This window comes from Metarhizium album (genome assembly GCF_000804445.1).
Source record: "Metarhizium album ARSEF 1941 chromosome Unknown scaffold_21, whole genome shotgun sequence".
NCBI classification, from domain to species: Eukaryota; Fungi; Ascomycota; class Sordariomycetes; order Hypocreales; family Clavicipitaceae; genus Metarhizium; species Metarhizium album.
This window is the reverse complement of record NW_024467595.1, coordinates 389,295-400,996: the sequence shown is the minus strand read 5'-3', so window position 1 is coordinate 400,996 and position 11,702 is coordinate 389,295. Positions and strand designations below refer to the sequence as shown.

Sequence of the window (11,702 nt, the reverse complement as noted above, 5' to 3'; positions counted from 1 at the left end):
GGGCCGGCCCACCCCTAAGAAAGCAACAGACAACATACTGCACTGAGGTAGACTGCGTCCCTAAGGGAAGGGACAATTAGGAACTAAAGAACGCGACAGACAACTAGGCAGGAGCAAGATAGCCCTAGCGTAGAGCTGGAGGCAGGCTAGATTTTTAAGGGTAGTTTGCCTCTCTAGAACACAGCCGGCAAAGCCGGCGACAATTACGCATGTGCAGGAGACAGACAGACCCCAGCCGGCATAGAGCTAGAGCCGGCCTAAGAGGTAAAAATAGAAGTAGGCAGGGTTTTTTCTTTCTATTAGAGGGTTTTCTAGGTGTTTTCTAGGTAGTTATATAGCTTTATAGCTATCTAGAGTATTTAATATATATTATTTATATTATTAAGTTAATTAAGTAGTATTTTTACGTTCCCTCTTTAATACGTGTGCATAACAGTACCTGCCAGTGTAAAGAAATCACGTTACTATAAACTATAGATAGTCACTAGATCTCAAGACGAATTGTATATAATAATCAGTTTATTGAGGAACATCAGCAAGTAAATCGTACCAAGACTCTGCATTCTATGACCCAGGTAGCTACGTACCGCAGGCACGTTGCCACCGCCAGTGTATTTCGAAGGGCTATTGCCTCAAAGACACGAGGACGGATCATGCAGATACATTTGCCCCGTTAGACACTTTTGGTAACCCTACCCATGGATCGTCCTCTGCCCACGTGCAACTACAAGGGCTTCAACCACCATGGCGCTGAAGTATCACGGAATGTATTGGTCATGCAGTGGAAGTCTCCGCTGTATTTGTGAAACTGCCAGCCGTCAAGAAAGTGTACGATAGCGACGCCAGCCTTTTTGTACACACTTTTAGTTACAATCTCAAATATGTCGTGGCCGTTAATGAGGGGGCCAAATGGCTTAGGCACTAGGACGTGCCGGTAGGACAAGGGCACGCCATTAACCAGACTGGGAAGATACGAGTCGAAATGCACAGGCTTCGATGGCTGCCATTGACGGCGCTGGACGGTGGTCGTGTCGTGGTCCGAGTCCCCTCCAGGCCCGTGTATGTCGATATCCTCAAAGAACTCAGCGTCGAGCCCCTCCTGGCTCGACGCTGAGTTCGTCTCGTTGTCTCGGCGCTCGACGACACTTCTTTGGCGCTTGGAGCTGGGTCGAATATAATGATGAACTTCATCGTCGACGCCCACAAGCATGGGCAGGAGAAAGATCTCGGCGTCGGTAAGGCCCGTTTCGTTCTTTATGTGCTCAATGTTGGCCTTCATGTACTTGGCACTCATCTCGGTTGCCTTGATATTAGACCGTCGAGCGAGGAACTCGTCAATTGTTGGGCCCGACTTGACCTTCTGCTGGTTGATAACAGGCTGGCCGCCGAAGCCGTACTTCTGGGCCTGACGGAGCTGCGTCAAGCCCATCTGTGGATCGACGGCCATCATGATCCAGCCGCGTTTCGTCTTAGCAGGTAAAAACTGGATCATCTCGTCAACGTGCTTGACGGAGAGCCAGGTCGAGTCCAGGACGATAGGGTCCTGCGTCTCCTGGGCGCGGAAGAAGTCGACGATACGGGGTAATCTGGCCGCATTGCCGCCTACCACAACACGCCCAGCCGGGAACTTTTTGCCATTGAACTCGTAGGGCGGAATCGTCTCCATGTTGCCGCCGGCCTCGAAGGGTTCGTCCCACGGATTGAAGTCGTCCCGTGACTGGGCTCTGAACCCGCCCACGCCGTCGCCGCGAAGATGTGTGTATATAAGGCGTGCTGAGTCGAAGTAGTTGCGTCTACCCTCTATCATCACACGTAGTGAGATGACGGTGCCGTTTGGTCCTGGCATGCTTGTGTATCCGGGCTCGAAGTAGTCCTGCGCCCATAGATCCTTGGTAGGTAGCCTAGTCAAAGGGCCTGGAACCTGAGCTTTTTGCATACTGTCTTCAATGCCCTTCATGATCCCTTCAACAAGGGCTTTCATCTTCCCCGTTAATCCGGGAAAGGAGGATGCGAAGACCTTCTGGACGGGCTGGCGATGGTGTTGGAGGAGCACGGGGGCGACGCGTAGACAAACTGTGTCCTTGGATGTTGCCCCTCCATCCTTGATAGTAAAGTCGACGCTTACTCGGCCATCCCAGCCGCCGGCACGTCGAGTGTCGCGAGCATCAATACCTAGCGTAAGCCCTTTTTTGATCTCCTCAGCAGAGAAGACCGTATTGTTGTTGACAATCTCCCAGCTGCCATCGCTACGAGCGACGAAAATACGCACTAGAGGGCGTACTTGGGCATCTGAGACCGTCACGGTAGCCGTGGCCGACTTGCTTAGCCCCTGGATGGGGACGGTAAGGATTGGGGCCATGTTCTGGGGAGCGTGCTGCTCGTCACCATCGGCATCGTGGCACTTGGCGAGCGTCGCCCGCGGTGTTCTAGGGTTCTTTGATGGGCCGAGTTGCTTGCACCGGCCACCCGAGTCGCCAAGGTTGGCGAGGAAAATGGCGCCGGATGTTTCAGTACACTTGTTCTTGCCTTCTGTATCAGATGAGCCCTGGACGTCTACCACGCCATCGCGGTTCGTGTCGACACGGATATCGGCCTCAAAGGGAGCCTGCACGTCAGTTTTTGTGGGAGGATAAGTCGTGCGGACAAAAAGCTCTTCTTTGGTTGGCCTGGCTTGCCGCCCGTTGATTGGCCCAGCAACGGCCAGGCTGGTCAGTCCGGCCAGTCCGGCCAGCATTAACGGAGCAGATTTCATGTTGATTTTTAATACTTTAATAAAAAGACTCTTTTGCCGTCGAAATAAATGTAAAGGAGAGATTAAATACAACAGGGAAAAAACTCACCAGTAAGCAGTATAGAACAAAGCCTGCAATAATTTAACATGACTAAGACGTTAGAAATATATCTTATAGCGAGACACTTTGAAACTAAAATGAGTCCGCATAAGAGACTATAAGTAGCAGTTCAGTATGTGAAACATGATGGTGTGGACCGTTGTGCGAATCCCTTTCAATGCGCGAGGGTGCCACTTGGGTACTAGACCTAGGAAATTGCTAGTACTTCTACTATCTTACTCTTTCTTAGTAGGCTTATGTGTCCTTTATATCTAGGTTTCTTATTAGTTAATATCTTTATTTAATACAAGAGTAGCACTCTTGCGCATTTAAAGGGACAGGCATTATAGGGCTATTGTAATAGACTCAAGCTGTAGGCTTGAGTGTACAGAAGGCTATGTTAGTGCCTTATTAGATACTTACTCAATCACTATAACGGGCGCTGGGTCTCTGACACTCACCTTCCTTCCTAGTAGCAGACCTACACACAACAAGACAGTCAGCTTGTACTTGAGCTGCAACAAGGCAAACACTACATTATAACATGTCTCGCTCAAGTATTCAGCTGAAGACCCCGAATGGCACCTGCGATTGGGTAGGGGACGACTTGCTATTGCGGGAAACCATCTTTGTACTTGGAAAACGTCTCCCCGGGGTAATGGTTGGCTGACCCATCGACAGCAAGACAATCACAGACGTGTTCAAACGCCACGGCGGCACCCTCCTTGACACTCCTGTCTTCGAACTAAAGGAGATCCTTTCTGACAATGGCTACTTTGGGTAGTATGACCAGCTTCCGTAGACGTCGAGCTTTCTTCAAAAACGGCTAGTGCAGCGGTTATCCCGGTCTCAAGTCAGCGCTTCTACATCCAATAGGTGAGCCGATGTGAACTTGCCCCTGGAAGCGCTCGTGTCAAAATGTGCGGCGTGTTTCCCGACCGGGGAGATGAGCAAACCTGGAGCCAATCAATCAAGCAAAGCTACAAAGGAATTAAACGCCGTCTTTCGCAACGTGGAAATATGATTCTCTGCTGGGGGCAATCAGCCGTTCTGTCATGGCGAGTCTCGCGGTCAATTTCTTGGTCCTCCTAGTCCTTGGCTCTTGGAGGCTCTCAGCTGCTCAAGTACAAGTTGTTTCCTTAACGGCACTACAATATTCTACACAGTGAGACATGGTTTATACTACATGCAAAATCTTATAATCCCATCAAAAGTTTTCCGCATGTATTATATTTCCAGTACGACAGGGTGCGACATGGTGCATTTCGTCACTACAACATGGACGACCGTCTTATTCAATTCTACACGTCACGCTGGTCGTAGTCGCAACAAGCCAAAATCAACACCAATAGAGTCCCTTTGTGACAAGGGCTTGTCTTGATCCAAGAAGAGGGTTTGGAGTCAGCGCAGCTCAATTCGCATAAAGCACACCTTGGTATTCAAGGTCGCTGGTATTCCAAAAGGTCCTTGCTGTTATAGGCTTCTATTTGTGCAGCAGCCTTCTGCCCTAGGTCTGTCTTGTGACCACAACCCTTGTGTCACCAACATCCGCGTGACCCTTGGACATAGATCAAACAACAAGTATCCTGATGCCCTAGTTTGCATGCACGACGAAAGGCTGTCATAGACATCAAGGTCTTAGTCGCTCTGGCGTAATACAAAACGCTAGTACTCCGTAGCTAGCCCACGTGTGTCAGAGCCCCATGGTGAGAAACTAGTAATCGGTCCTCGAGGGGCGGCGGCTCACCAGCAGGTCAGCGGCAAAAACATAGTTCGATGAAGCTAGTCCCTCTTGGCTCTTGGAAAGGCCACAAAACGGGACCAGGTGGCATTATGAGCCCCTAAACACAAACAGGGAGAAGCCAAACCGGTCATGTCGTCAAGTTCACATCTTTCCCGCCTCAGTAGACTACCAGTAGCTAGCTGGGCCGACTACTGTCGTCGTGGCCGTCACTCGGCTCGTCGTACATCCGATCCTGACGTAGCCCGAGCGACTGATGAAAACATCTGAACGGCAGCCGTAGCCGTCAATGGATTATAAAAAGACGTCCTCAGTTCCGCAGAGACTTGGCCCACTCAATGTCCAACTCCACCAAGCTGGACACCTCGTGATGCAGCCAGGCAGGCAGGCCAAGATGCACGTGCTCTGCGTTCTCACCCTGCTCGCATGCAGCAGTCTTGTTTTGGCAAATGAACCCGATACTCCCGAGCCTCCGATTCCTCCGATCCCCCCGCGTCTGCCAGAATTTGTCCAGGGAAAGACCTGTAAGAGAAAATGTTACAGAGGCATGGATGTACGCAGGGCTCGATTATAGGTTCTCCTTCTCCTTCCTTGTGGCAGACGCTGACAGGCATCACATTGCAAAGTGTCGCGAAGGCTGTGTCTGCGTGAGTTTTTGCCCCCACTGCGGCCGTATACACAAACCTGTTGCCCGCTCTGGACGGTGGCTGACGTTCCTCGCGTCCCACAGGTTCGATATCTAGTAAGTCTGTCCGCTGTGAACCAGGGTCGCTCAAAGGCTAACGAGGTACTCAGGCATTCGGGGTGAGTACTTTTGTTACACGAGGCTCTGACAGCAGGAATCTAAACTTGACGCCATTCAGGGATTGTGTGCGTGATCTGCATCGGCAGAGAGTTTTGACATGGGCCGATGTGAGCGTGACGTTTGGGGAAACGAGACAGCGGAAACAGCTCGTCTATCTGATTGAGGGCATTGGACGACGTAGCTGCAGTAGATGTATCGACTAATTCATTGGGACATGACGATCTCAAGTCGACAGGCTGATCGACCGCAGAGGCACTGAGAAGGCTTCCTTGTGCAGGAGTAAATGCTTATAGTTGTATGCGTCACGAGAATGACGGGACTGTGGCAACAAAGCCTTTCCATCAGGATCTCCTTGATGGAGCGGAGGGGGTTGGAAACATGAGATTTCGAAGCCGTTGGCAAACTTTCACTGTACTTGTGTTGCTTCAATACTCTGTAGGCTGGTAAAGCTGGTTAATGCCTAGGCTGAGCTTTTGATACAGTTTGAGCATTTTCATGTGCATTCAGGACTAATGCGTACCGCAGCCAACTGGGGGGAAATGTCGTCCGTGTCAGAATCTGTCAGTGGGGTGTTTAAAGCAGAGTAAAAGTAGGTCACACTAGGCGCCTTATAATAACTTTATAGCTAGTTAAGTTAGTAGTATTAACTATATTAATCTCTAAAACCTCTTCTACTTAAATAGCAAATTCTCCCCCTTATATGTGTAAGCTCCTTAAGTGCTAGTTTGCTGCCAATTTAGTAGCTGTTATACTATTATATTGAGGTAAATTAAAGGTAACTATGCCCACGCCAACGCTTAGACGAGCGTTAGGTCTTTGACAGAATCTAAATTCTTTAGAGATGAACGAGCCTATTGTCGTCAATTCAGCTGCACTGGGATGTCCCTTAGGCCTTGCAGCCACACGTATTCTGACGACTCGACATCTAACGCCTGGCATTTCTTCGTAACATGGGAGCGACCGCTCCCGCTATGTCACAGGCTCGGCGTACGCAGTGAATGGCGGCGCCAACTCGTGTAGGGAGTATCCCTAAGAACTAAGGCTTTTTATTTTTTTTTTGTCACAGGATGGTAGGCCTACAAAAAAGATAATAATACACTTCCGTTAATCTAAGTAGTCAAAAAGGATTTTGAAAATTGTATGCTGTTTGGATGTTGGATTTGCGAGATTAAACCCACCCTAAACCTAACCGAAGCTAGTTTCCTAAAATAGTAATCGGTTATTGTTCAGGCCGGATTGCGGCGTTGTGAATTGCTCGGGGCGCAGAAATTTTCTGCTCGGTGCGCAGGAGCCCCACCGCGCCCCACTTTTTATGCGGCAAGCTCTACTGCCACGCCCCACAGTATATTTTTAGTACAAAGGTATAGCAGCTTTACTTAACTCTAAAAATCGTTATTAAATACAGTAAACTAGGTCTATAACGATAACCTTCGTGAGCAAATTTCCATCGTTATAACCCAACTACAGGGATTATATTGTTAAGATGCGACTACTTTTTTAGGAAAAACCCTACTTTTGTTAGTAAGATAAGGCTAATAAGGCTTAATAAGGCTTAATAAGGGATTTTAGGGGGGGTAAGGTAGTATGTAATTATAAACTTATATATATTAATAAGTAATATTTTTAAGAAAAATCGCTATAAGTTAGAAGTTACTTTTATATATATAATATATAGAAAAGGTACTTTACGCCTAGGCGTGTGTGCTGAATCGCTATAGGGAGGGATTGTTATAAACCTGCTTTACTGTAATGCTGCAGCTATAAATTTTTCAATAAGCAGCAGCTTTTTCCTTTAACAACAATATTATAATGCCTAAAGAAGGCTCTTACAACTTCTTAAATCTGCTCTTAAATTTGCCGCTCTTACTAAGCTATAGCAGCTTTAATAACCTCTATAATACTATATAAGTATTTAGCAAGTAAAATAGTATAGCTTTTACTAAAAGTACTATTACTTTAAAGACTTTAACTAATAGCATTTAATAGCCTTACTTTAGCTAGCTTAATTGTAATTATAGTAGCTATTAAAGAGCTTCTAAAGACGCTAGAATTTAATAAATATATACTTAAAAAACTAACTATAGTTACTAGCTTAAAGTAATATCTACTAATAATTCTAGTTATTAAGTATAGTATTATAAAAAGTAAGGCTATTATAATTATAATAAATTAAGTAATTTCTCTAGATATATAATTTATTAGAAATTTATAAAGTAATAAAAGTAGTAAATTTTAAGCCTTTTAAAGTATATAAGCCTTTAGCCTTAAGGTATTAGTATAATACTTTATAATAAAGAAGAAGATAAGCTTTACTTCTTACTAAAAGATATTTATAATTAATACTAAAGAGCTTATTAAGATAAATTAGCTAGCTATATATCTACTTAGTAGTTTATTAAGAAACTTTAAGAGAGAGGCCTACTTTATAAGTATATTTATAATAATAAATAATATATTAAAAGCGCTATTTAGACTTACTCTTTTTATATTAAAAAATAGAAGGTTTTCTTAGAATTTATTAGTATAAACTATATATATAAAACTAACTACTAAGGTCTTTATTTATTAAATATTATTATAGTTACTAATTAAAAATTAATTATAAATATTATATTTAGCTTTATAGAAACTAAAAGAGAAAAGAGTTATTACTAAATACTAGCTATATTAAAAGAAATTTATATTAAGCTTTAAATCTCTACTTCTAAAGTTGTTATAATAGACTTTAAAAAAGCACTAAAAAATACTCTTAAAGTTATTTAGCTTAAGATATAGTAGTAGATTTATATTTAGTATATTTTATTAAATATTAAAAATAACTTTTATAAGAAATAAATTAAAGCTACTAATAATAAATATAATAAGTTAAAAGCTAAAGCTTTTAATAATAACTTAATAAAAGCTTTCTTAGTATTTTAAATACTACTCTTCTTAAATATAATTAATAATTTTTAATTTATCTAGATCTAGATAATTAATATATATAAGTTATAGTAATTTATAATTCTCTACTATATAAAAGAGATATATCTTAAAGTTAAGTAATAGTAAGCTTATTATTTTATAAAGATATATTAAAATTTTAGCAAAAGAGCAAATAGTTTTATAGAGGTTTTTTATAGAGCTCTAAAAATATACTTATTTATAAAGACTAGTAACTTTCTATTGCTTATAAATAGAATTAATTAAAAACTTAAGACTTAAAGCTATAATTATTATATAATAATAGTAGATAATAAAGTTAAGTAATAATATCTAATTAATTATAAAGAATAGCTTAGTAAGCTGCCTATATAAATATTTTATTAAGCTATTAACCTTTTAATTAAGTAATATAAGTTTATTTAAGCTTATAAAGCTAGAATGCAAAACTTATAATATTATATAAATTATTTTACTAAGTATATAGTCTCTTTTATATATATTATATTTTATTAAAGAAAAATATTATTAAGCTACTATAAAAGAATAAAATTAATTACTACTAATAGCTATAAAAGCTCTTAGTAAATACTTACTTAAGTTTTCTGCTTATTATTATAGAAATTATAGCTAACTTTAATATCTAAAGCTTTAATAACTTATATCTTTATATTTATAATTTAGCCTCTATCTTAACTTACTAGTAGAAAACTATAATAAATAGAAAAAATAATTAATACTAATTTATAAGCTAAAATAGTAGCTAATAACTAAGTTAAATGTCTTAATAAAGCGCTTAAAGGCCTTTAGTACTAAGTATTTAAAGAGAGTATATATAAGCTAAAATTAAAACTACTATAAGAAATTAATACTACTAGCAGCAGCTACTGCTATTATTATATTAATTAAATTATAATATAAATAATATAGAAAGAAGACTAATTAAAAGATAAAGCTCTCTATAAATTAAGGAATTTATTTCTATAATACTATTACTACTATTATAGCTAATAAATATAACTAAATAAGTAATTAAGTAGCTAGAATAACTAGTAAATCTAGCTTAATAGTAAATATATTAAGTAAAAACACTAGAAATTACGTTTTTAAGCAATTTAGAGCTTACTAGTATAATACTATTAAGAAATTTATATAAATTATATAAGCACCTTTTTAATTAATTAAGAGCATTTTACTGCTATATATTTATACTAAGAATATACTATAGAGTGTAGCAGCAGAGCTTGCTGCATAAAAACTAGAGCGTAGTAGGGAATTCTGCGCACTAAGCAAAAATTCCTACGCCCCAAGCAATTCACGCGGCGTTAGGGTCGTAAATCTAATTATAGAATAATTTATAATTCCAGGCAGTATTTAAGAACAACTCACAGTCGTGCATCAGCTAATTTTTACAGCATAATTCTCACCTTATTTTTGTTCACACCTTATTTTTGGTGACATTCCAAGTTCCAGAATGTAGACTACACGTACAAGGTCTTACTATGGCGCACTCGATCCCCTCTTTTGAGCTCAGAATTAGGTTCCAAAAATACACAAAGCGTCTTGAACCCCTGGTGCCTCACTCAGCTAGTCGGGTTACACATAGGCACCGACTTATATATAGCCCTCGTTGGTCGGGCCCGTCAGATTGGAGAACCAAGGACCTTTGAGACTATAGAATATTATATATAAATACGAGTTTGTGCTCCCAGCCCCGATCCTTGTGACCAGCCCGATACAATCTAGTTGAAAGTGCCCACTTGTGTGCGATAGATTTGCAACATCTTATGCAAACCCGCCGAACCTAGGAAGCGAAGTTTTGAACTTGTGATTGAAGGAACGGATCCTGCCCGTCCTGTCTCGCTGGAAGCTAGCTGTCTGGGGCTGCATGCCGTATCTTCGGACTTCATGCCACGTGTTGTTGTCAAACTAAAAAAGGCGTAGCCCACGGACCACGTTCTAGTTGTGTCAACACCCCCTATATCTCGTGGCAGCGAATTATCCGATGCAGTCGTGGCTGAGGGGAAAACGCCGACAAATGGTGGCCCTGGCCGTGGCCTCTGGGAATCCATGGCGTGAGCCGATATTAGAATTATCATCGCTGACGGTCATCACAGGGGGCACGAGAGCACTTCCGGCTCGAGGGCGTATTCGTAAAGGCAGGACACCAGCAACTGCCAGAATGACATGTTTGCTAGCTAAATGGATACCTTCAAGGCTTATCGTGGTCGGACTGTGGCAACTCCGCCACCCTGTCTTTGTAGGTTTGCTCCGCCCTCTTCCAAACGCCTTCGTTTTCCCGGCGTTCCAAGGTCAGCAAACTTGGTAACAGCAAAGAGGAGTATTCATCGCTGGACTCTCGGGGTATCAGAGTCGGGAGGTGGTCGATGGCAATGACTCTGAGTTCTGGTCCATCCAGGTCTTTAGAAGGGGGAATCGTGGGTTTGTCGAAAGAGCTCCAGCCAGAATACACGGGGACAGGATTGTTTTCACTGTTGGGGTCACAGCTCACGTCGCAGATGACTCGCAGTCGCCTCTCTGGTGCCGAAAGAGATTCCAAGGTGACGAAAGGAGGAGTGGGAGTAGGACCGAGATAGACACAGTTGATGAATATGTCCGAGGCAGCGATCTCCGGAAACGGGCCACCACGAGCAGTCTCAGCCATGTCCATCTGGAGGATTGTGTCTTGGGAAAATCCAGCCGCGAGGAAAAAGTCCACGGCCCCTTTGCCACATCGTCCAAGGGCACCAACAACCACAGAGCGGGGAGTTTGACCGCTGTTGGTACGAATCGCGGGTTCGATGGCAGATTTGACATGTTGAACCAGGGCCGGGACACTTTCGAAAAGAGATACCGGGCCTTGGGTGACGCCTGGGTGTAAGACTTGATGGGCCCAGGACAACAGGGCCAGAGCAGCGCCAGCATATCCCGCCCAATAGCCAAAAGCAGCCACACGACGTCCAGCTTCATCGGTCAGGAACTCAAGATCATACAGCGTACCACCACCTCGCGCAAAGCGAGAGAGTGAACGGGCCCAACCATGTTGTTTCTTGAAAATATGCTGGAAATGGATATATGTATGAGGTAAAGGGATATCATCTTCGGGCAGCTCCTTGAGACCTAGGATGATGTCTTCGCGTGGGGCATTCAGCCATGATCCGGCAGACACCATTTCTGCACCAACAGCTTCAAACTCGTCATCGTTGTATATGCGTTCGCGAGATCGTTCGACACGGACGAGGTAGCCGGCTTGAATGAGAGCCTTGGCTGTTTCGGGCGACACTACACTACTGGTCAGAGACATGATCCGACGGACGTCAAAACTAGTGCGAGGTGGCCACGTACTCGGCGAACGACGCTCGAATGGCTTAGTTTCAGCCCTGAGGTGGATGACTGTAGGCAT

The 11,702-nt window shown here is 43.1% G+C and overlaps 2 protein-coding genes across 2 annotated transcripts; both read right to left on the bottom strand.

Annotated features, from left to right (window-relative positions):
• Positions 1-724: 724 nt before the first annotated feature.
• MAM_06545 (Protein-arginine deiminase) lies at positions 725-2,752 on the bottom strand (the record flags this gene model as incomplete). Its single annotated transcript, XM_040825343.1, has 1 exon — positions 725-2,752. One exon carries the CDS (start codon positions 2,750-2,752, stop codon positions 725-727), a length of 2,028 nt encoding a protein of 675 aa, XP_040676770.1.
• Positions 2,753-10,511: 7,759 nt separating this feature from the next.
• MAM_06544 (Saccharopine dehydrogenase) lies at positions 10,512-11,702 on the bottom strand (the record flags this gene model as incomplete). The annotated part of the gene is made up of 2 exons (XM_040825342.1): positions 10,512-11,581; positions 11,645-11,702. The coding sequence occupies 2 exons, from the start codon at positions 11,700-11,702 to the stop codon at positions 10,512-10,514; spliced, it is 1,128 nt and encodes a 375-aa protein (XP_040676769.1).